General features: G+C 39.0%; 1 protein-coding gene across 2 annotated transcripts in view; it reads right to left on the bottom strand.

Moving 5' to 3' along the window:
* eps15 (epidermal growth factor receptor pathway substrate 15) overlaps window positions 1-26,383 on the bottom strand; it is a 160,312-nt gene that overhangs the window by 97,907 nt on the left and 36,022 nt on the right. For both annotated transcript variants that reach the window (XM_067990232.1, XM_067990233.1), the window contains exons 3-12: window positions 22,256-22,345; window positions 19,839-19,886; window positions 19,597-19,692; window positions 17,969-18,034; window positions 17,346-17,471; window positions 16,129-16,188; window positions 9,445-9,645; window positions 7,693-7,847; window positions 4,324-4,474; window positions 562-647 (exon numbers count right to left, since the gene is read on the bottom strand). In XM_067990232.1, the coding sequence (XP_067846333.1) occupies window positions 562-647; window positions 4,324-4,474; window positions 7,693-7,847; window positions 9,445-9,645; window positions 16,129-16,188; window positions 17,346-17,471; window positions 17,969-18,034; window positions 19,597-19,692; window positions 19,839-19,886; window positions 22,256-22,345 (1,079 nt within the window). The remainder of the gene's footprint in view (window positions 1-561; window positions 648-4,323; window positions 4,475-7,692; window positions 7,848-9,444; window positions 9,646-16,128; window positions 16,189-17,345; window positions 17,472-17,968; window positions 18,035-19,596; window positions 19,693-19,838; window positions 19,887-22,255; window positions 22,346-26,383) is intronic.

Raw genomic sequence — 26,383 nt, 5'->3', positions numbered from 1 at the left:
TCATCAGTGCCATGGAAATTAGATGTTTCCCAACGGAAAGTGTGAAAAAATACACACTGGTAGCTAGAACATGTACTGCTCTCATGTTCCCCTGCTGACTGATTAAACAGCCTTACTGTCACAGCCATATGAACAGGTTGTTCATTTGCCGTTTCTCAGTTGTGGTGAGTAGGGACCTAACAAGAAAGAAAATAACTAGAAATAAGGAAAGGGAAGGAATTTTTACAAAGGGTGGGACAAGGAAGAAGGCAGAGAGTGAATGCGGTATCTTGTAGGCCTGTAAAGATATCCTGCACTGATCCAGTCACCTTTTAACGACACTTTGCTTTAGTCACACAATTACAAGGTATTTCTAAAAACACAATAATGTGCACATGTAATTATCAATAATTGTAACATCAAGGCCAAGTTGATACAACAATTGCCATTTCTTAAGAGTTATTTTATGGTAATGCAAACAAGCACAATGTTAAATTATGACAACTAAGGTTTGACCAGTTGGAGGTATTTTTGTACAGAGCAGAACTGTGTAGTCACTATGAAGACAAACATTTTGTTTACCTGTGAAGATCAGCAATTTCATTGTTTATAGAATCAAGTTCTTTGATGGCTGAAAAGTCAGCTGTAGTGCTCAGGGTTGCTCCATTCTGTGGAAAGCAAGTTTTAAGTTATTTAAGCACCCATCACTTATAATCATTGAATTCAAAATCAGTTTTAAAGTTCACAGCCTTACTCTATTTTGTGGCTTAAACATCATTATGTAGCTTAAACAGAACATATACATGAAGTCAACTTTCTGAAGCATGATTCTGAACTCAGCCATCAAACATTCTGCTGCTCCAACATGTCATTGAAACACAAACTAAACGGACTAATCCACACCAAACAGGTATCAAATCCAAAGGCATGACCTACTAAATGGTGCGTAAAAGTTTACTTCTGAGCAATAGATTACGGTCCAAGTGTCTTTTTGCCGATGATTTAACTGGAGACAATTGTAACAAGGTTAGATGTCCCACAACTTGACCCTAATGCTAACTGGAAGCACAGAAAAACTGGACAGAATATAAATCATAATCTACATCTGAACAACAGTTTATTAATACTGTCCTCCACCAGTCCCCCCAACACCCCCCTAATTTCTTCAATCTTCTGTTAGTCTTTTGAGTTCACAAATGAACTAACAGATTAATTAGTTTAGTATTCAACTCCTATGGAAGATTGTGAAACTTGAATTGTTTTCTTGGCAGATAGTATAACTTTTTTTTAAAATTGTGTTTGGTGAAAATCCTAAGTGAATAAAAAAGTGCAATCTGAAAAAGAAACGTGCTTATTATGAGCAAAAGAGGGTGAACAGAAGAAGATAGATTAAACAGTAAATAATAATGCTAACCTTGTGTTTTTAACGAAGAAGTGTTACTTTAGGCTTCCAACGTTATTCACATATTATGGACATCAAAGCAGTGCAGCAAGGGTGGCTGGCACAGTGAGAAAGGCATAGGGCCTGTAGCAAAGCAGAGGCAAGTAGAATGCAAGAAAGAAAGGTTTGGGGAGAATTAGTAAAGCTACAAAACAGAATTGGATTAATATTGGAAAATCATACTTCTGAAAACCACATTCTTAGTGAATATTTGCTTAGTATCAAACAGCATTTGAACAAAATAAAAATCAGAGTTTCCAGAACACAGAATACTAAAGAAACAGTTATCCAAAAGAATACGACATTCAGAAAATGCAAAATTTCCAATCGAAATCATATTGTTTCAGTAAGATACATTAATATCCATACTGTCCTGAAAATCAGGAAGAAAGGAAAAAAATAGAGAATCGGAGAGTCAAAAAAAGCATCAGGCTGTCACCAACACACTCTTCTCCTTCAGAAAAATGTGTGCTGGAAGTTTTTATTTAATCGCAGAAAGTTAAAATTACTCTTCCCCTTCCCTGATTATTTTCTCCCCTCCCTTGGGTCCTACTATAATTGCACATGCAAGGGGAAATAAGTGTAAACCTCTTCCCCACCACACCAATGTGCATCGTTACGAGAAAAATGCTGCATCACCAGCCAAAATAACAATTACTATTGCTGCAATGTTCCTAATTTATAGACTATCAAAATTATTTCCAATTAAACACATTTTTAAAAATGCAACTGTTGAAAATCTCACAAAAACAGAAAATGCTGGAAACACCTGTAGGGAGAAAGAGATAGATTAATGTTCATGTTTTGGACAGTGTCCTTCTTCAGAAGATGAAGAGATGAACACAACTTTAACAATCAGAGAAAAAGGAGGGGAGAAAGGGGATGGAAGGATAACACGAGCAAATGACAGCCCAATCACAAAGGGAGAAGTTAACAAAAGCAAGAGATTGTTACGTAATACAAGGGATACTTCTAAGTACGCAATAGATAGATTTTAAAAACACAACAAAAAGTTGCAACTATTAAGGCATTGAGAGGCAAAACCTTGGAAAAAGCAAGAAATAGAAATTTGAAATAAAAAGTCCTTCAAATGCAGGTCTGGAATTAAAAGTGAATAGCCAGAACAGCATACGAGGTCAAAGAAAGGTCAGAGCAGGAATGTGGAGTCAAAGTGAAGAGCAACCCGTTTATTGTGAAAGGAAGGGGTAAGAGTGCAAGCACAAGAAATGTACACTGCTCTGGCCAAGTTTAACACAAGCTTCAGGAACAGGATCTGACATTTCTCCTGGGCATTCTGATACTTAACACCGACCTTAGTAACTTCTGATTTTAGCTGCGTCCTCCAAATCCCAGCATTTCCATTATAATTTCAAACCTGTCTTTAACAGGTTTTCCTTTTAAAAAAAATTTCCACCACTTCTTGCCTTTTCCAATAGTGGAGCTCACACTATTTACGTGTTCCATTGTACCTTTTAACATCTGTCTATTACTAGTCTGAAAGCGTCTCCTCCTTTTCTTAACTTCTTCTTTCGTGTCCGCAGCGTTCTTTGCTTGTGTTTATTCTATTAAAATGCTTGTTTGCCACTCAGTATTCAGTTGTGAAGAAGGTCACGGTCCAAAATGTTAACCAGTCTTTTTCTCTTTACAGATGCCTTTTCTTAATTAACTATAAGGAGACACTGGGTTGCCCAGTGTCATCAAACAAAATTAAAAAAATCTAACAAAAGTGCCCCCTTTTTAGAGGGGCACAACTAATTGAAAACTAAATCATAAAACAAAGGAAACTTATAACTTAAATAATAATATTATTGCCTGTGTCCACCAAACACTCCAGTCTCTGTGGTGGCCACCAGTCGCGGAAAGCCTCAAGCGTACCGGCGGACACCATGCACTCCTTCTCCAGGGCCACGGAAGAGAGGCAGGCAGCCAGAACGACCACCCCCACAGGCCACGTCCAACCTGGGCCTTTGGATGGCCACCCTGGCCGGGCCCAGGAGCAGACCCACGAGGAGGTCCTCAGACTTGCCCGTCCCCTTCCGCACCTGACTTGGGTGTTCCCAGCATTTTCTGTTTCTTTTTTCTGTCAGAATAAACTCTTCTTTTCTACCATTTGCACCCAACAAAAATTTATATTGTATAATTTGCAAGAGTACTAAAAGAATTAAGAGCAGTTAGCTTTCTTTAATAAACACCAAATCAAAATAGGTACAGGACGGTTGGGACTATGAGCAAAACACCTTGAGCTGCTTATACTATCATCGGAATCCTGAAAATATGCAACAGCTCATAACACAGTTTAGAATCAGCTTTGAAATTCTTATTCGTTGAGAATTTTGCCTTTTATTTTATTGTTGGTATCAGTTTTATAGCACACATCATGCTACAATTTCATATTTCTACTGCTGCATTTTTGAATGAAGCTTGTATCTTCCATTTCCACAAGTGGATTTTTCCATTGTGGCTGCTGAGTTTCCATCTTTAGCCTTGCATCAGATGGCAGGAAGGAAGTGATAAGGGCAGAGGATTTACAAGAAGAAGGTGTGAAACCATCATATGACAAGAAGGGACAATTTTAGTGAAAGTAACAGATGTTGTTCTCTGATACATTCACTATCCCTTATACCCATCATGATAGCCCACTCTTTCCTAAATCAACAGAAATACCACTAGATTTAATTATTATAATGAGGATTCAATAATAAGTCTATTTGAATTGTTATGGACATACACAAATCCGGATCATTACTCGAATCTGTGCAGATAGTTCTTTTTCTCCTGAAAATTATGCGAAGGACCAGTGTTGGGACAAGTAGTTTAGCCCACAGGATGTCCTCATATAAGAACTGTTCAAAGCTGGTCCCATCACTGCAGTGCTAAAGCCATGCTAAAAAAAAAATGTTTACCTTTTGTGCACTGTCAGAAGGAGGCATCATTTCTGCTGTGAGAACCTGAGGTGGATCAATGCCTTTACTTAACTTCTGGTTTATTAAATGTAGCGCCAAGGCAAACTGCTCCTTTGAAAGCTTTCCACAATCATTTGTATCACAAAGTGCCCTGTAAAGGCAGAAAATTAAGGCAGCTCAACAGCTATGCTAAGTAGTATCGAATCGGTAGAATTAACTCAACTTAGATTTGGGTCAGTTTACCTTCAATTTCCACCAAGATTGAAATTACAATAATATTTTGTCATGTTATTTTGCACATTTAAACTATGCTTGCAGCAACACAAGTATAGTTTAACTGGACAGTTTTCAAAATATGAACTCTTTTATATATTTTGTTCCCTTTTTATGCCCCTCTGTGCCACATACTATTCAGTTCTTTCACTAATTATGGACTTGTGAAAATTTTGCGCCAAATCCACTTGAACTGATTCTGTCCTTCCAAACTACATTGTGTTTTGAGAGAGAGAATTTTGAGCTGCATAAGTATTTGTGTTGGTAGTTCCTTCACTGGTGGTAGTGGTGGAAGTAATTAGTGGTGATGAATTAACTGCATCATACAACGTGTCAGCTCTGGCTCAGTTGTAGGTCTCTCACCTCTGAATCAGAAGGTTTTGGGTTCAAGTTCTTGAGCACATAATCCAGCCTGACACACCAGCACAGTACTGAGGGAGTGCTGCACTGTCAGAGGTGCTGTCTTTCGGATGAGACTTTAAACAGAGGCCCTGTCTGCCCTCTCAGATGGTTGTAATAGATCCCATGGCACTATTTCGAAGAAGAGCATGGGCATTCTCCCTGGTCTCCTGGACAATATTTATCCCTCAATCAACATCACTAAAACAAATTATCTGGTCATTTATCTCATTGCTGTTTGTGGGAGCTTGCTATGCACAAATTGGCTGCCGCGTTTCCTACATTACAAGTGACTATACTTCAAAAGTACTTCATTGGCTGTAAAGCGATTTGGGACGACCTGAAGTAGTGAAAGGTGCTATATAAATGCAAGTCTTTCTTTCATTAAAAGCAGACTGGCTTCAGTGTAATTTTTCCTACAGTATATTGGTGCCAAAGTATTAAATAAGCTTGATACTGCAGTGCCATTGCCAACCCCAGGAGGCTGGGAAGCACGTGTGACCAAAGCACTGCAAACAGCCAAGAGTATCCCAAGGCAACTCCTTTTCAAATCCCAACATCTACTCCTCCTTCCCTGCCAAGTGAAATATTTAATGTCGCTAGATATTAGGGGAAAGAACAGGATATCCTTACCGATCTAGCCAGTTAGCTAGAAATTTCCCACTTCCCTACCAAAGATGGTGACCCATGTGTTGCAACTGGATAGCCTGGTGATGAAGGACAAAATACTAGAGCCTGGTCTTCAGTTGCTTCCAAGCCTTTATTCACAGAGTTCCACATTACCACACACCCTAGAGAAGCTCTCATATAAATGGATACAAGAGTCCACAATTAATACCCACCACCTGAATACAATTAACACTAACTGATATAAATCACATGGATATAATTAACACCATGCTGGGGAGTACTGTTCCATAGGATCCAGTGATACCTTGCCTAAGCTCCATCATTCATTTCTTTTGGTCAGACAGATGTCCGACATATGTGGAAACCCATCACCATGCTCAAGAGTCTCAAAACCAAACTACTGAGAAATCATGTAACCAGAGTTCCTCACTAATTAGCTTCCCACTACTCATCCAGCTAGGACCACCTTATCAGTTAAGATACTGGCTTGCAGGGCGAACTGAGTGGGAAGAATGCCAGCCATCAGTACAGCATGGTTTTAGGTCTCATACATGGGCCAAAGGAAGCTCTTCTTTTGCATGTGAAGGACTCTGGACCATGAAGAAAAACTGTTTGGACAGACGCATTATCCGCTTCAGCTGCATTGCGACTTTGCTGTTGTTGTTGTTTTCATATCTTCACATTCTTCCCTTGGAGAATAGTGTGAAGCAGTGGAACAATTCATAGGCTTATTAACAGCCAGACAGGTCGCGATGTAAACGCAGATTCCATGGCCATAACCATCTTTATACCAGCCTTTAGGGTGGTTAGTTCTATATGGCAGAAGGTTTTGTGGGCACCCACAAGTTGAGGGGAGGCCACCATCACCCACTGGATGAGAGTATCCTGCTGGATGTCAACCCAGACTTCAGAGCCAGTCTCTACTCACCAGGACTGTCTGGAGCGGGATTCGAGTCCTGCAGCTTCCTACTCAGAGATGGGAATCGCACCACTCCAAAGGCTCGCTTCGCTGTCATTGAAGAGCCAAGAACAGAGTGCCTTTTGCCCCCACCAGAGATGTAATGTCCGATGACAGGTTAATCAGAGGCCGTCTGCCACCTCGGGTAGACATAAAGATCCTATGGAATTATTGGAGAAAGAGGAGGGAGTTCTCCCGGTGTCCTGGCCAACATCCCTCCCTCAACCAGCACCAAAGCAAAAACAGATCATCTGGACATTCATTTGCTGTTCAAGGGATCTTGCAGTGTCCAAGCTGGCTGCTACATCTGCCTACATAACAACACTGACTGTATTTCAAAATGTATCCATAAATTGTGAAGCACTTTGGGACATCTTTTGGACATGAAAGGCACTATATAAATCTAAGTTCTTTCTATTCCCAGCACAGTTTGAAGAATTGCATCCAAGCTAAAACTGACATCCATCAAAATCCCCATGTAAGTCTGTTAATATCATCTACAAAATAGGCACCGCAATTTTTTCAGAAATGCCTGGAACAGACATTTCCGAGAGCATTCCTTATGATGTCATTTACCACTTCATTGTTAAATTTTTAAGATATAGGCAGTAACAGGCAACCTTGCTGCACTCTTTTTTTCCCCCCGAGTGAGGTACACTCAATCTATCTCCACATAGATCTTGAAGTTGTTTTCATCGTTCATGTGTGAACCATATAGAGAGTGCTGGCAAACTATTCCAATGTAGGGGGCATCACAAAATAGCCAGATTGTCATGAACATTCAGTGAAGACACAATGAGCTCATTTAAAAAACACCTAAATACTAGGAAGATGATAGAGTTGGTATTCTGGAAAGTTCAGATCAAATGAGATGAATATAACTTGTGGTGTGCAACTTTCCTTAATAGCAATCAGGAACAGATTTTTTTTTTGCCCTCCTTAGCTTAGGAAATGACCAGGCTAAATGCAGCACTAAAAATAATGGACTAAAATACCTACTTAAAAAATAAATTGAAACTGTAACAACTCATAAGAGCATTTAGGACTAGTTATAATTAGTGGATGAAAGTGGTATCATGATTACTACTAAACAAATAGTTAACACTTACCAGATATGAGCCAGTGTCGCTGGAGGCAAACCCGTGGTGAGAAAAATATCTTTGACCTCTAACCCAGAGACAAACCCATCCAGGTCTTTGTCAGTTTTCATGAAGATTTCATCATATTTAGCTTTGTCAGCGGGTGTTACAACCCATTTAACAGACTGGAAAATAACAGAAAACATTGCTAAAACTAGCAACTGCACCAACATTTCCAAAGTTCAGAAATCACAAGATGTACTTTATACAATATAAGTTTGGTATGTCGCAGTGGTATATATGCCTCCACCATACAAGAACTAATTTGCAGAGAAGTTGATTATATATTTTTTTTAATAATGTAGACTGGAACAATTTTTCCCCCAGTAATCCATCGCAGTTTTAATTTGTTAACTTGCTGTGATCATAAAATGTAACTTTTAGCAAGACGCCATGATCTGGATAACTGAATAAGTCATGATAGTTGTCAATATTAGCCACGACAACTGCAAACATATTAATCTTATCACTCAGTTTTCATAATTCAAAATATGTACATGATAAAAACATTTCAGTGGCGATGATTACAATGAAAATAATCTCACCTCCAGACTTGGATGACAAACCACTCCACATATTGCATCATTCCTGAAAGTGGATCTCCAACAACACATGAGTTGGGATTGTGTTTCTTACAAAAAGATAGCGAGTTAAATTGGGTAGAAATCCAGACCAAGTTAAATTGATCCAGGAATCCACAACATATGCAGAGGTTAGAAACCCTTGCAATTTACAATTCGAGACAAAAATGAGAATTTAAGACAAAAGCAGCACATTGTTCTTTAACTGCACTGATCGCTTGCTAAACAAGATACGGTGAATCAACTACCAACACCAAGCTTACTAATCGTGGGTTCCCCAAAGACCAAGTCATCAAAGGCACCAGTCAATATAGTACCAAATCATAAATGCCAGGTCTCAGGATCATTTCTGTACAGAGTTAGCTGATCTCAGCCATGGCAGCAATTAAAGCATTACAGTTGGCCTCAGCACTTCCCTACAAAAAAGTTTGCATAGGTGAATGATGAGTAGACAAGATCAGGCTCAGCTGTGATATCCTTCAAATTTGAATAACCTGTTGACACTAACTGCTCATGATCGCAGAAAGAATGAACGCTTGAGTGAGGTAATAGAGGGCTGCTGAGATCTGTGGAACCACACTCCAGCACAAATTAGTGACTTTAGCAGAGAAAGTGGGAGAAGTTCATTAACCTTATATACTAAAAGCAATTCTTCTTAAATACCAAGAACTTAAGATCACACATACCCATAGTTTTGACAGAATCGGACACATGCTTTTTTCAAAGTTCAAAAAATATTGAATGCAGAGTCTTACAAACATTGTCAAAGTTCAGCTGGCTTTTTCAATTTGTCTTTTGCTCTCACCATCCTCAATTATTTTTTTTAATATGGCATCAGCAGTCACTGAACATCAAAGTGTCTGTCAGGATTGATTTGCATCGCAGAACATCTCTATATCAGCTCTTTAAAGCATGGTGTGAATATACGAGTACACCAAAAAACATGCACGGACACGATGGGCCAAATGGCTTCCTTCTGTGCTGCAACTTTCTATGATTCTATGACCGACAACAATTTTAACCTGGTTTAGGTGAGACTTGTCTGAATCTCTGGTGAGCTGCACAATCAATAATATATTATGTTGAAATCAACAAAGGAAAGATCGTGTTCAAGAGAAAATGCCATTATTAAGTGTACTACCTGCACTGCTGGTGTTTTAGTAGGTAGAATTCCCACAGGAAGTAAGGACTGTCTGCTTTCCTTGGCAGAAGGTGGAGATGGAATGAGTGGCACCGAAGCTGGAATGCTAGCTTTTTTCCTCTTCGAAGGTGGTACTAAGGCAGGTGGCAAGGAAAATGGCACAGGCTCCTTCTCAAGAGCACGATAAACCAAGTACATGGCCTTATGAAAGAAAAATCATTATATTGAGTCATTATATTAAAACAATTGTATTACAGTTCACAAAAGTCCTAAGTGAAGTACCAACTAATGATGCAAACCTAGTTATGGATTCAAGTGTACCAACAGCCCATATTTATACAATTATGTCCAACCAGTACATCAGGGCCAGGATGGTAGAAAATATATTGCAATGGTACTCAAACTACACCCCTTATTTAACAACCCCGAGAAGCGACAGCACTTTTATCAGGCACCTTCACTATAAAATAGTCATTGGAAGCCATACACTTTACAGATTACAACGGGGTGCTAGACAATCATGGCTGACACTTATTTCATAGTTCTTAGTGGAAGTGTAATTGTGACCATCAAGTAATGTGGTTTGTGCAATGTGAATCTTGCCTGCTTTTACACATCTACGCAAGGAAATATTTATGGGAATTGTGGACTGGCACTAACCAGATCGACAAAATTCAGGGAAAAGCCAATTCTATTTCTAACATTAGATTTCAGATTTCAATGTTTTTAACAGCAATAGTTAGGGTCTCTCTCACACCTTCTTACAGTTAACATCAATCTTCTGTAAACTTGACTGCATCCAATAAAGGAAATATATTTGGCTTTTTCCCCCTGTCACATGTCCAGATACACATGAAATATATTCTTTTAATAAGATTTATATATGGGTACACAGAGATAATTGAATAAGTGGCAGCTACAAGACAATAACCTGATGGAGAACGACTTCAAGGGGCTTAAATGTCATCAGAGAGAAAAAAATCCAAAGATTAGAGCTGTACAATCATCCCATGTAACAACTTTTATAACGAATAAATGTATACTGTGGAGTTTTTAGGAGCTGATTATACTGCATTCTATTTTGAGGCATTTTTCGTAACCACCATCAGGTGAACGGCAATGAGCAGTGAACTTCATGTATTTGATGCAGAAGATATCTACACCAACGTATACAAGGTTCATGATATAATCATCATAAGCTTACATAAAATGGAAAAGACAGTCTAAGTACACAGTATTAAAACATTATTCCTCAGAGTCCAGGTCACTGTCAGTGCTGATTTTGAACAGATCACTAGGTGCGAAAAATTAATTTAGAGATGGTAGGGTTAATTCTGAGCTTCCAGCAGGGAAACGGCACACTTCCACGCTGGGAGTACAGAAATCTCAGAATTAGCACTGGTGTCTTTCCCTCTGATTTTTTGTCCATCTCTGCAGGGAAGCACCAAGCTTCCAGACAGCACAGCTTGGGTCTAGAATTCATTATGCGGTGAACCACACACACAAATCTTCAGCCTGCAGTATTATTCGATTTATTTTTAGTTCCACTGTCGGCAGTCACTACCTCGTGACAAAGCAGGGACTGCCAATGCAGAAATGATCGTTAGATGTGTTGCTCAGATTGTTTATTGTCCTATGAGACAGACATCACAATGGTAATAGGCCATTTTTTCTGTACAATAACATTTTCAAGCTCAACAGTCACAAAGCATAAATCAATTGAGAAGCGTCAACCATGTTTCCTACATTACAACAGTGACTACACTTCATAAGTTCTTCATTGGTCGTAAAGAGCTTTGGAACTTCTTGATGTTGTGAAAGGCGTATTATAAATGCAAGCGTTTCTTTTTTCTTTCTTTTTCAATTATCTGCACTCAGCTACGAAGTTAGGAACTGTCAAAAGGATGTCTTTATGATTAAAGTACAGCATTTTAATACAGTAATTAGATATTTGCACTTAAGAAACATGCATTTATTTAGCATCTTTAATATAGAAGTTCACAAAGTGCTTCATAGAGAGGAACAAAATCATAGGAATAAATAGAAAATGGAGGCTGATCTATTGAAGACGATGAGGTGACCAAAAGATAATGACAAATATGAATTTTGAGAAGGTTTTTTTGAAAGGTAGAGAGGGAAGAGGCACGGAGAGGTTTAAGAAAAGTATTCCAGGACTGAGGCAGCTGAAATTTCTGCCATCAATAGGAGAGGATACACAAAGACCAGAAATGCTGGAATGGATATAAGGCTGTAGGAGCTTGTGGAGTTTGGGTGGGCAAAACTGTAGAGGACTTTAAATTTAATGTGTTGAGGGACTGGGAATCAAAGTTGGCCAGCAAGGATGGGGTGATGAGTTAGTGTGACTTAATACAGGACAGAATGCGAGTAAATGAGTAGGATCTTATGAGATGATGCATAGGAGACCAGAAAGGAGAAAGAGACTCTGGTGATGACAGAGGGGCTGTGGCAGAGGGGCTGAGGTAGGGGTGGAGGTGGGCAATGTTGCAGAGCTGGGAATAAGCAGTCTTGATAAATGATAGGATGCGGAGTTTGAAGTTCAGCTCTTGGTGAAAAGAATGGTAAGATTTTGTACAGTCTGGCTCAACCTGAGCAAGTGGTCGGGAAGGGGGCTTGAAGTCAGTGGCAAGGAAGTGGAGTTTATGGAGGAGGCAGAAAAGGATGGTTTTGGTCTTCACAACGTTGAGTTGGGTTAAGCTGCAAGTCACTCATGACAATGTCAGATAGGCAGTCTAACAGCACGGAGATGGTCATGGGGCTGAAAATAGGGGTGGAAAGGGAAAGGTGGATATCAGCATACATACTGAAGCTAATCCCATGCCTGCCAATGATGGTCATCAAGGAGGTCAAACAAGACAAAGGAATAACCAATAAATGGGAGGATATTGAGAGGTGTAGAGGAAGAGAGGGACCTTGGAGTACATGTCCACAGATCCCTGAAGGTAGATAAGGTGGTTAAGAAGGCATACGGGATACTTTCCTTTATTAGCCGAGGCACAGAAAATAAGAGCAGGGAGGTTATGCTAGAACTGCATAAAACACTAGTTAGGCCACAGCTTGAGTACGGTGTACAGTTCTGGTCACCACATTACAGGAAAGATGTGATTGCACGAGAGAAGGTACAGAGGAGATTTACGAGGATGATGCCAGGACTGGAGAATTTTAGTTATGAGGAAAGATTGGATAGGCTGGGGTTGTTTTCTTTGGAACAGAGGAGGCTGAGGGGTGATTTAATTGAGGTGTATAAAATTGTGAGGGGCCTAGATAGAGTGGACAAGAAGGACCTATTTCCCTTAGCAGAGAGGTCAATAACCAGGGGGCATAGATTTAAATTAATTGGTCGAAGGATTAGAGGGGAGCTGAGGAGAAATGTTTTCACCCAGAGGGTACAAGGGGTCTGGAACTCACTACCTGAAAGGGTGGTAGAGGCAGAAACCCTCATCACATTTAAAAAGTACTTGGATATGCATTTGAATTGCTATAACCTACAAGGCTACGGACCAAGTGGTGAAACGTGGGATTAGGCTGGGTAGCTCCATTTCGACCGGCCGAACGGCCTCCTTCTGTGCCGTAAATTTTCTATGTTTCTAAGGAGCAGCATGTAGGTGAGGAAGAGAGGGGGGCTGGGATAGATCCTTAAGAGATTCCAGAGATGACTGTATGGAGGTGGAAGGAGAAAACCTTCCAGGTTTTGACAACAAGCCTTGGCCACCGTAGTTAAAAGTTTCTCAATCTTTTTTCACACAACATTATTTGCATCTTTCAAGGCATGTACATGCTTCTGAAAACCTGCTTCTGACGTAGAGTTTCACATAGATGGTACGTATACTGTACACACATGCACAGGGTCTGCTAGTCTTCTATGCACAGGCTATGCCTCTATACCTCCTCCCCCACAAACACAGTCTATGCCATTTCTCCACACCATTCACACGGGATGCCATTCTTCCATATTACACATACAATAATATGCATTTAAATAGTATCCTTAATTTAGCTAAACTTCCCAAGTCACTTCATAGTTGGGGTTCAGACCAGAGTAGGAAAGAATTAGGGGAATGCGGCCAAAAGCGCGATCACAGAGGTAAATTTTAAGGCAGCTGTTGAAGGTGGCGAGAAATGCAGCAAGGCAAAGGGATTTGGAAACAGAATTCCAGAGGTTGTGCACCATTGGTTGAGCTCAAGGGAGTATCCAGGAAGTAGGATAAGTAGGATAAGATCAGGGGCGAACGTAAGGTTGCTGGAAGAAGCTGAACAGGAATGCTTCAGTCTTGTCAATGTTGAACTGCAGAAAATTCTGCTTCATCCAGAATTTGATTTTGGCCCAGAGCAGTCGGATAGCGATTTGCAGTTGTGGAGTCGAAGATGGTGGCAGAGAGGTAAAGTTAAGTTTTGTTGGAAGCTGATCCTGTGCTTATGGATAATGTGACCAAGAAGCATCACATAGATGACAAATAGGTAAGGATCATTAAAGCTGTTTTTAATTGCCAATTAAAAAAAGGTGGAAGTTTTCAGGTTCTATTTTTAAGTGTCAAAAAAAGGAAAAAATGTGGGGGGGGGGGGGTGGTTAAAATTGGATCAAAAAAAAGTAATTGGAGAAAATTTGTTTAAAATTAAAAGCACTATTTATTTGCAACGTTGCTAAATCTCAAGAAAACAAGCAAGGGACTAAAAAAATATTGCTCTGATGTATAATCTGTCACTGATTTTATTGACTGCTGTACCACACAAAAATGCTATGAATGGTACCTCAGAAAATAAGTAGTGCCTTGCCAATTACAAGGCGTATTGGTTCGTTCATTTCTAATTTCTTAATAAATAGTCCTGGATTGCTCTTTCGTAAGAACATAGGTGCAAACTATTAAAGGCATTAGTTCACATGTCTCGGAATATATGGTTGCAGAAATGCACCTCAAATTTTGCCAGCATGTGCCAGCAAGCAAAATTGCATCCATATATAGTTAGCTATTCAGGTAACGCAAACTTCCATTTTTAATCTTTAACATTTAAGTGTTGATAAAATAATGCATGCCCAAAAGTAACTGGATAAATATCCAAGTCAAAATATTTTAAGTTTTATTTGAAAAATACATTCCCTCCCTCCCTGCAATCACATAGATTCCAAAGCTTATGTTTTTTTTACTGCCAAAAAACAGGCTCAGAGATGCATGTGCATCATATTTGTGATGTCAGTGCAGCACATACAGCAAGCAGTACGTGTGTTAATGTCATATATGCAATGCACGCACACCTATAGACCCAATTTTCAGTAAGAAATTAAGAATTTTTTCAAATTCAGGAGGAAGTCGTTTTCTTACTGATCCATCGCCTGGAAAAAAAAAGGCACTTAGGGTGTATATTGGTAGAAATTAATTATAATGATCCTTGTGAATAGGACAGGCCAAGAACGGAACCTTGGAACACATCAGAGATGACCCTGTAGGTACAAAAGGCAAAGCCATTGTTGGAGATGCGCTAGTTGCATTGAGACAGTAGGAATGGAGCCTTGCTGAGGGCAGTGCCACGGAGGTGAACCACAGAGGAGAGGTGGTGGTGGTGGAGGAGGAGGAAGATGACTAAGGATAATGCATTTCCGGTCACAGACATATGGAATGCTGTTGCTGAATCTGACCAGGGCTGTTTTTCATCAATGATGGAAGTGAGACTGAATGGATTCAAACACAACTTCTCATGCTCATTTTGTTAAAATGGTGAGCAATTATGTTTTCTCCATAACACTTAACAAAAAATAATGTTGAGTTTTCAGGCACTAAAACATCTCATGGTTCAAGTGATACTGATGTACTGTTCAAGCTTCACTGTCATAATTCCAGGCATCTGAACATTTAATACATGCTTCTGCATATAATGCATTTCAACCCAAGAGTAATGTGATGTAGATAATGTATGCAGGTGTTTTCAACCTCATTCTAAAACTATAACTAAGGTATTTTATCTCCCTGTCATATTCAGTAAACTAAAACCTATTAATACTGCATTTCAAATTATGTGGTCCATTCATGAGGAGCTGTCATCTCCTGTGCACAATAACCTGACACCAGAAAGAACATCTAAAATACAGCAGAACCAGACCATAAATTCCAGCTATAAAACACGGAGGCTGGAATATACTTCTAGGATGTAATACATTTCAGGATCAGGGGCACTATAAGAGTCACTATCACTGTTTGATATTAGAATTCCTAACTTCCCACATGATTTAGTGGGTCAAAACAGCGAATAACGAAGTCATGCAGACCACGGAGACAAATTCCGTTTCATGCTGTATTAGTTACTCTCAGCTGGGGTGGGGTTAAGGGTGGTACAATTGGCTGAACTACCCCAGATAAGCGAGAGTTCCCATTCCCAACTCCAGTCAGTGATCCCCTGCTGAAGTGAGACACACATGGACAGGTTTGGCCTTGGCTTTGATGCTCCCTGCAGTCAAATATCCTTGCCGCACTCCATGTGAAGGCTGACCCAAGAATATTGGCTATTTGAGTGAGATATCAGAGGATGTTTTAAAACTCATTGCATTACTGCCTTGTTACACAATCCAGCTTGTGCAGCATCACATATCATACATGCACATAGGATATGTAAATAAAATCACCACGCAGCCTGTAGCATCAAAATAGATATCTGTACAATTAATTTGAAACTTACAACAGCAAATTCATCTCGGTCTAATAATCCATCACGATCAGTATCACTGAGGTCCCAGACCTATAAGGTAATAAAAGTAGAAATTTAAGGATTTAACCAGTTCAATATTAAACATTCTTTCTAACTCAAATCATCTAATGTTTGTAAACATTACTGAACATGGATCTCAAATGTTAAATATTACAAAGTAAAGCCAGAAAAAAGAAAATCACTTAATATAGTCTCAGAATAAACTATAAATTCTAGCATCGTTACACATCATAATTTTGGTACAAAGACATTCCAAAAGTTGTTTAAAGAAATAATTACACATTATTGCAGGATCATAAAAAGATTAAAGCCAAGTCCAATATCCAGATTTAACAACAAATACACAGCAGCAAGATACAAGTATTTTTTTAAAATCCATATAAACACAGTAAAATGCAAATACAAAACACACGTTATAACATAGTTTAAGGAATCAACTTAAAATGTTTTTATCAGATAACCATACCTTTTGATCATTATCTTGGTTTTCTCAATCTGTTTCTAAGGCTAGAATTATACCGCAGCTATTAGACTCGGATCACTGTATGTGCTGTGTGATACACAACCGACAGACTCGAGTTATACCATTTACTGGGCATCCCTAGTCACACACGGTAAGCTCAGACACAAAAGTATCTAGAGTGAGGTTGCGGGTGCAGAACTCCACCTCGGACAAGAAATGTTGTTATAAGGAAGCAGGTATGAGCCTCTGTTCACTTACAATATTAAAAAGAATTCATACATAAAGCTTTAAAAGTTCTGAGACTGGCAGGGCAGTTTCAAATTCTGTTGGAGTTATACTGCAGCTCGTGTGAACTCAATCCAGTATAAGATGCCCCCTAAAGAGGGGTCTCACACCGCTAGGCTTTTGCACATCCAAAACTATTTCAGAACAGCATGATAATAGCAATGTAACTGCAGCCATAATTCTCATTTTGTTCAACTTCATTAATTTTCTCTTGCATTTACTAGACACTCAGATGTGGAAATAGCAAGAAAAAGAAAAAGAGATAATGGAGTATAGAAGAAAAAATATAGCAATGTAATGAATAGAAAGTGACTGGACAAATCAAATTCTACAAATGATTATTTCCCACACTGAATGTAGAGTAACAAATAGCACACATCCTGAATTTGCTTTTGAGTATTACATAATGTACATTTTTGAAGTATAATATTGTTCTTACCCTTCCCAGAACATCCACAGGTAGCTTAGAGTTGAGAAGCACAGGTTTCACTTTATCACCAGACAGAAACCCACTCACAGGATTAAGGCTATCAAAAATTATATCATACTTCGCCTTTTCTTCCAACTGCAATTCATATATTAATACAGGTGTAAGTTAATGGCTATAAACCAGGAATTCTCCCTGAAAATTGCATCAAAAATTTAAATTTACACATTCATATTTTCAACTAAAATTGTTTACAATGTTATGACTGAAGGCTGTTAAAGGAAACTATTTAATTCACAAGCTTTGATATTTCATACCTTGCTCGCACAAAAACGCACTGAATTTTACATACACTTACACACAACCCGAAGGGTTGGTATATGCTCAGAAGTTTATTGGCTGGTTTCCAAGTTTCTAGCTATTAAGAATGCAATATTGATGGACCTCCTGAGATAAAATAAATTTTAAAAGCCTAATTAATGACTCTTCTATAAGTAATATATACTTAATGCATGCAGTTTTTTTTTAAAACGATCATTTGTCAAGCCAAATCCCACATTGTCACAGATCTTTTATTGGATAGTTAAAAATCTCAAAGCAGCCCAAGTTAAAATTCAACATTTAAAATGCTGTACCTTCACAGCCCAGGGAACATCAACAGGTGCTGATCCACTAGCCAGTAATGGACTGTTTCTATCATTCTAAGAAGAAAAGTGACAACAAGATTCATAAAGAAAGATTTGCAGTGATCTCAATAGAACAGAAGTCAAGTGAATAATCTCCATTGTGTTCTACAAAAATAAACTAATCCCACAACTCTCTAGCTTTAGTTCCTTAATGCATAATTAGTTTAGAAGTTTGGAGAGGGAGCAAAATTCATGATGATTTGAAAAAAATGCATATGTATTTCAAATGTTCTGCGGAAAAAGATATAATTCAAACAAAATAAATAAACAAACAAGAGTCTTTTCATGTGCCTGACATTCACCATTCAGAGACTGATACCAGATTAAGAAAAATAAACTGGAATCGTCTAGCTTGTTGCTACAAAGTAACCTGATAATACAGTAGCCAAAGATGCACATTAGCGTTTGGTATACCATCAATAAGTCAACTGGGATGGTGTTTTACAAAAAAATTAAATTGCATATATAGTGTGTTCCTCTTAAAAGGAAGAAGTAGTAGTTGTACAGGTTAAGTCCCATGCTGAAAAATGCTTAACCACAAAGGCCCTTCCAGGTATGAATATGTTTTGACTGCATTCATCATCATTTATACAACTCTTCCATGAACTCTCAATGTTAATTTTGGCGATTCTGTGCTGGGATGGTGACAACCACTGTACAGACTGGGATCTCCCTTGTCACATCGCAGAGACTGGTCACAGCAGCTTCAGTATCTGCTGAGTATTAAGCAATACTTGGCACATACTTGAAAAGGAAGGGGGAGGAGGAAGACAAAATTAAATCTTCCAAGTAAATGGTCTCAAAGAATTTCCCACAATTTTCCATATCATTCTCATTTGTATGTTGTTTTTTGGTAAATTGGATTAGAGATATCAGTGCTTACGGAATGAAACAGTTCTTCCCTCTTGGCACCAAGTGTTAACATTGAACACTCATAGGCTAAATGCAGAATTAAGTTCTTGCTACACTGCCAAGTGTGTTTGGACATTAGTATATGAAATGCACCAGACAGACACTTCGACTCCCACAGCCCAGTCATCCGTAAGGCCTCTCAGTGATTCTGAAAAATGTAGCAACAAGTTGTAGCCAGTTTTTTTTGCTGTGGAACTCCTCCCACTGGAAATAAATTTGAGACAGGCTAAACTAATTTTATGCAAACTAGGGAAAGGAAAGGAAAAAGAGAACGAAAAGGAGAGCAACAAGTGGGAGAGGAAGAGAAGGGAGAGAGAGGGAGTGCAGGAAGATGGAGAGAAAGAAATTACGAGGAGAGAATGAAGGGGCCATGAGGGAGAGCACGAGAGGCCGGGTGGGAGACTGCGCGAGGCGGGGAGGACGAGAGAGAGAGAGAGAGAAACAAAGAAGAGAAAGAAGGGGAGAGAAAATTTTCATTCCATCATTCTGGGCTGAGTTTAAATGCAGGACTCAGATATCAAAAGATATCTAGTGTATTAGAGACCCCTATTCATAGTATTGACTGAAAACATGTAAATTCCAGTCTGAATTCCTTAATAGGAGCGAAAAGGTCAACTTTCTGCTGCAATTTCAAATCATAAAGAATAAGAAATTAATTTACTTACAAATTTTGGTGCGGGGGCAGCAAGGTTTAAACTGTTCAGAGAGACCTCAAGTCCATTTTGTGCACACCCTACAAGCCTTAAAGCAACAAAAAATTCCTAAAGGAAATAAAATGAACAATAAAATAAATTGATTTATCATATGAGCAGAACAGTTAATTTATAACAGTCTAAAAATACAAAATATTAAGTAAATCCAACAGCTGTTACAATTTTTACCGAATTCAACATTTGAAAAAAAATACCTGTTTGTTTAAAAAGCCCTTTCCATCCGCATCAGCTAAATCCCATATCTGAAATAAACGCATTTGACAAATTAAAAACAATATTGTGCATCTCATTAGGAACTTTTAAATGTTATTATAGTCTGCTGATCACAAGAACTATAACAGCATTTTACATCCTTTTGAAAAATATAGCAAAGTTCAGAAAAACAAGGCAAAGTTCAGTCACTAAATTTTACCAAGACATATTATTAGAGGTGCCCTAAACTAAACAGAATTTGGACCAGGTTATTCTCATTGCCTTTGACTTTAAGATCTACATTCATCATCCATATAAATCTACAGCCATAATAATACAGTAGGATATCTTCAGTTTGCTCCAGACATAATCCAGCAGAGGATTATGAAATAACAGTTACACTTACAGTTTAAGTAAGTATAACAGGTTGCTATTGTAATTTGAGGGGAAATCACTTATGTCCATGGTTCCATATAATATTTATGCAGTCCACTTAAGAGTAAGGTAAGCCCATCTTTTTATTCTTTTGAAAAGTACAGCATCAAAATATAAAATGAGAGAGAGAGTATAGAGGAAGATTGGAATGGAAACAGAACTTTGACAGACTACACTGGGCAATAGCTACAAAAAATAAAAAGAGCAGGCAGAAAGCAATACATGGAAAAAATGGCCAGTGAAGATGACAGATTTAAAGTGGAAAAATTGATGAAGAAGTAGCAATGATAAGGAATAAGTGGTCTCCTTATTCCTCCTACCAAAATGAAACACCTCACACTTCACCACAATGAATTTAATTTCCCATTCATCCACCCACTCTACAAGCCTGTTTATGTCTTCCTCTATATTGGTGCAGCCCTCACCAAATTGGGCATTGCAAATAATGTGATCATCAACAAATTTCAACACCATACCTCCAATTTTGGAGTCCAAATCATTTATGTATATAGTGAAGAGCAGTGGTCCAAGCATGGATCACTGCAGACACTCCCACCCACTTTCTGCCAGTCTGAGAAACTTCCCTCAAGTCCTACCCTGTGTTTTCTGTTTTGTAGCCATCTTTCAATCAATGCTGCTACCAGGCCCCCGACTCCTTTGTAATGAGTCTCTGATGTGGCACCATATCGAAGGCCTTCTGAAAGTCTATGTATACCACATCCACTGCATTGCTCTTGTTTACTTTTATGTTATTTCTTCAAAGAATTCAATAAGGTTGGTTAAAGATGACCTTCCTTTTAGAAATCCACACTGACTGTTCTTTCATTATATTCTCCCTCTCTAGGTGTTTTGTTTTCTGATCTTTAGCAAAGATTCTAGTATCTTTCCTACCACTGACGTTAAGCTAACTGGTCTTTAGTTTCCTGGATTAGGTCTACCTCCATATTTGAAGATAGGAATTACATTTGGTGTTCGCCAGTCCTCTGGCACTAGTCCTTTTTCTATTAAACTTTTATATATGGATACGAGTGCTTCTATCTCCTCCCTAGTTTCTTTTGGGTATCCGCAGGTACAATCCATGTTCGCCGATTTACTGCATGCAATGTCAGGGAGATTGACCAGTAATATTTAGAATCGTGCACCTGCAGGCTCAGTGAACTTTTACATTATAAATTCCTACGTCCATGTTTACAATGGAAACTGCCTGTGTAAACTTGTCATGATGTAATTACACCTTCCCGCCAATGGAGGTGCTGCACCACCATTGGCAAGACTGTGTACTTACAGCGCAAAATATTTACATAAGCAGTTCTCATCATAAATGTGAACAAAGAATTTATAATGGAAATATACAAAATAAAAACAGAATGTATGACTTTATCATGCAGATTGAATTATGTATGTGCACCCTGATCTAATTATCCCCTGCCCTCTAACCCTGCTTCAAGAAGGTATCAATGGGATGGTGGAATGGGCAAAAAAGTGGCAGATGAAATTCAATGCCAGTAAATGTGAGGTAGTACATTTTGGTTAAAAAAAGTAATAATTATACTTTGAATGGGGTAAAGCTAGGTGACATAGAAGAGCAGTGGGATTTGGTGTTCAGGTTCACAACATATTAAAAGCAACACCTCAAGTGGGAGACAAAGCAAGAAAAGCAAGTTTTAAACTTTAAAAGATTACTCAAAAGGAGTTACAATAGGTTGAATGGAGGTAGAGGAGGAAGAGAATAAAATTAGTCAATAAAAATAAGGCAGTGACAAAACAGGGAACGAGAAAGATTAGGAGTGGAAAAGGGCAACAGTGCAACAATTTTTAAAGGGTTAATATTACAGTAATACAACTATTTACTATAATGAATAATTTACTTCCTGCAGTTTTATAGGACATACATACTATGAAACTCATGCATCAATGATTTAGGTTCAGTGCCGACACACAGGAAGCAGAAAGTACACACACGATTACAAAAAGAAAGCACTACCTTTCCAAGCACTAGGTCAGACAGACCAGATCTTTTTAAAAATGAGGCAGCTTCAGCTGCTCCGACTCTCCCACCATTCGCTGCATCAATCTGTATGAATGGAAGACAAGACATGCTCAAAATTATATTTTATTGGAAGTTTTAAGCATGGAATTGTTCTGATCTATTCCACATGTATGTTTAAAACAGAATTTCCTGTGGAGGCCATCTGGTGGCAGAGCATATTGGAGTACTAACTAGTCATCTTGTGATTCTCCATATGAGAAGAGTTCCTAAACTTAGCCAGGGCTTTGGGGAGAAGCAACAGAATGAGGCTGAGCACTTGTTGCCAGCCAATAAACCGAAAGAAAAAAGTACTGAAAAATAAAAAAAATTCAAAAAGGTGAGTCACCCCAGGCCACTCTTATCCACATGCCAATAGAGTTGCTGAGTAGTGTTGGCTAAGACCTTGGAGTAAACCACCTATCAACCCTCTCAAGCACATAATGTGCTGGAGGCTAAAAAGTGAAGGATAAAATAAAAACTGGAAGGGACGACAAAGGAAAAATTCCCTTTGATCATAGCAAAATACATATGGTCTCAATTATCTGCAGATTTTAACAAAGGAGACTGTACCATCATAGGAAGCCAACAGTTTACTAATATCCAACGCTACTGTTAACCAGCTGCTCCTGTAAAATAAATGCCAACTAAAACACATCATACAAAATTAATTTAAATGAAAAACTAAGGGATAAAAAACAAACTGACTTTGTTTCTGAACATTTGAACTACCTAACTACAGTGTACAGATTAATTTCAACTTCTTACCCAGAAGTCAGACATTTTTAGGAATGGCTGTGAGCATTTATGGCAATGTCTTTGTCTGTCTGTGCATTTTCAAGTCCATAATGGAGACTCCTAACTAATCTCTCACCAAAACGAATGAAATTCAAATGAGTCGTTGGAACAGAAGCAAAAAAAAAGTTCAAAGCAAAGTAGCAGCTAGACACAGGAGCAGAAAAGAGAGCAAACATTGTAGAGATCACCCAAAATACTGTCAGAAATTACAGCGGGGTCACTGTAAACTTAAAGCAAATTATGGCTCCATCATAAATATGCTTTAAACATTTTTCGAGGGGGGAAAAATGTGCAGAAATTAGTTTGCATAATTTTTAGTGCTTGCAAATATTATTTTAAATGATTTTTGTGCTAGATAAATGGTACATGCACCAGCGCTTCAATAACTCACTTCCACACCGCCTGAGGAAGGGGGAAGCCCCCGAAAGCTTGTGGGATTAAAAATAAAATTGTTGGACTATAACTTGGTGTTGTAAAATTGTTTACAATTGTCAACCCCAGTCCATCACCGACCGGCATCTCCACATCATCACCTAAGCAGCCATCCTTCATTTGAAAACCTAGAGAGTGTATATGCCCATGATATTTAACCGTGGGAGGCCTCATAACCAAGCCTAATCCTGTACTCGCCCAATGTCTAAATGTACACCAGCTTTCCAAGAGAGGTCACTGACAGTGAGTAACAGTGGGAAACTTAAGTGCATTTTCTTGCTCTCCCTAGGTTGGGCCATTCTAAAGGCACCGATGCCCATTGTGGTGTTCATCCAGGTGTTCTCACTGACATCCATTATTAACTCAGAACAGACCAGGAACTTAATTGATTTGAGATTAGGATCAGATCAGCCATGATCTTATTGAATGGCGGAGCAGGTTCGAGGGGCCAGTTGGCCTACTCCTGCTCCTATTTCTTATGTTCTTATGTTCTTAACCTGGATGATATTGCTCTGTATGACTCAGTAACCATACCATTCAGATGAGATAGAGAGGGGGATAAAAAAGGAGGGGGGTAGCAATATTGGCTAAAGAAACAATTACGGCTGTGAGGAGGGATGACATGTTAGAAGGATCATCAAATGAGGCCATATGGGTTGAGCTAAAGAACAAAAAAGGGGCAGTCATACTGCTGTGAGTGTACTGTTGACCCCCAAACAGTCAGAGGGAGATAGAACAGCAAATATATAGGCAAATTTCTGAGAAGTGCAAAACAATAGGGCAGCAATAGTAGGGAATTTCAACTACCCTAATATTAACTGGGATACAATCAGTGCAAAATGTATAGAGGGTGCAAAATTGCATTAAGGAGAACTTTTTTTTAGCCAGTACGTAGCAAGCCCATCAAGAACAGTTCTGGATTTAGTTTTAGGGAATGAAGCTGGGCAGGTGGAAAGAGTTTCAGTGGGAGAGCATTTTGCTAGTAGTGATCATAATTCAGTTAGATTTAGCATAGTTATGGAAAAGGATAAAGATAGAACAGGACTAAAAGTTCTAAATTGGGGAAAGGCCAATTTTATTAAGCTGAGAAGTGATTTAGCAAAATTGGACTGGAAACAGCTACTTGAAGATAAATCAGTGTCAGAGCAGTGGGAGGCATTCAAGGGGAAGATTCAAGGGGTTCAGAGTAAACATGTACCCACAAAGAAAAAGGGTGGGACTGCCAAATCTAGAGCCCCCAAAAGACAAGGAGCATACAGGATAAGATACGGCAAAAAAGGGAAGCTTATGTCAGATACCAAGAGTTCAATACTGCAGAAAGCCTAGAGGAGTATAGAAAGTGCAAGGGTAAAGTTAAAAAAAGCAGAGAGGGCATAAAAAAAATACTGGCAAATAAAATTAAGGAAAACCCAAAAATGTTTTATAAATGTATAAAGAACAAGAGGATAACTAAGGAAAGAGTAGGGCCTATTAGAGACCAAAAAGGTAACCTATGTGTGAAGGCAGAAGATGTGGGTGTGGTTCTTAACGAATACTTTGCGTCTGTCTTCACAAAAGAGGGGGACGATGCAAAGATTGTAATTGAGGAGGAGTGTGAAATATTGGATGGGATAAACACAGTGAGAGAGGAAGTATTAAGAGGTTTAGCATCTTTGAAAGTAGATAAATCGTCAGGCCCAGATGAAATGTATCCCAGGCTGCTAAGGGAAGCAAGGGAGGAAATAGCGGAGGCTCTGACCATCATTTTCCAATCCTCCCGGGCTACAGACGTGGTGCCAGAGGATTGGAGGACTGCTAATGTTGTACCATTGTTTAAAAAGGGAGAAAGAGATAGACCGAGTAATTACAGGCCATTCAGGCTGACCTCGGTGGTGGGCAAATTATTGGAATCGATTGAGGGACAGCATAAATAGTCATTTAGAAAGGCACGGGTTAATCAAGGACAGTCAGCATGGATTTGTAATGGGAAGGTCGTGTCTAACTAACTTGATTGAATTTTTTGAGCTGGTAACAAGGAGGGTTGATGAGGGTAATGCATTTGATGTAGTGTACATGGATTTTAGTAAGGTTTTTGACAAGGTCCCACATGGCAGACTGGTCAAAAAAATAGGAGCCCATGGGATCCAAGGGAAAGTGGTTAGTTGGATCCAAAATTGGCTCAGTGGCAGGAAGCAAATGGTAATAATTGAAGGGTATTTTTGCGACTGAAAGGCTGTTTCCAGTGGGGTCCCGCAAGGCTCAGTGCTAGGCCCCTTGCTTTTTGTGGTATATATTAATGATTTGGACTTGAATGTGGGGGGCTTGATCAAGGAGTTTGTAGATAATACAAAAATTGGCCATGTGGTTGATAGTGAGGAGGAAAGCTGAAGACTGCAGGAAGATATCAATGGACTGGTCAGGTGGGCAGAAAAGTGGCAAATGGAATTCAATCCAGAGAAGTGTGAGGTAATGCATTTGGAGAGGGCAAACAAAGCAAGGGAGTACACAATAAATGGGAGGATACTGAGAGATGTAGAGAAACAAAGGAACCTTGGAGTGCATGTCAAGAGATCCCTGAAGGTAGCAGGACAGGTAGATAAGGTGATTAAAAAGGTATACGGGATACTTTCCTTTAGTAGCTGAGGCATAGAATATAAGAGCAGGGAAGTTATGCTAGACCTGTATAAAAACACTAGTTAGGCCAAAGCTTGAGTACTGCGTACAGTTCTGGTCACCACATTACAGGAAAGATGTGATTGCACTAGAGAGGGTACAGAGGAGATTTACGAGGATGTTGCCAGGGCTGGAGAATTTTAGCTATGAGAAAAGATTGGATAGGCTGGGGTTGTTTTCTTTGGAATAATGGAGGCTATGGGG

This window comes from Heptranchias perlo, chromosome 9, assembly GCF_035084215.1.
Source record: "Heptranchias perlo isolate sHepPer1 chromosome 9, sHepPer1.hap1, whole genome shotgun sequence".
Classification (NCBI taxonomy): Eukaryota; Metazoa; Chordata; class Chondrichthyes; order Hexanchiformes; family Hexanchidae; genus Heptranchias; species Heptranchias perlo.
The sequence above is the reverse complement of the archived record's forward strand: the minus strand, read 5'-3'. Positions and strand labels throughout refer to the sequence as shown.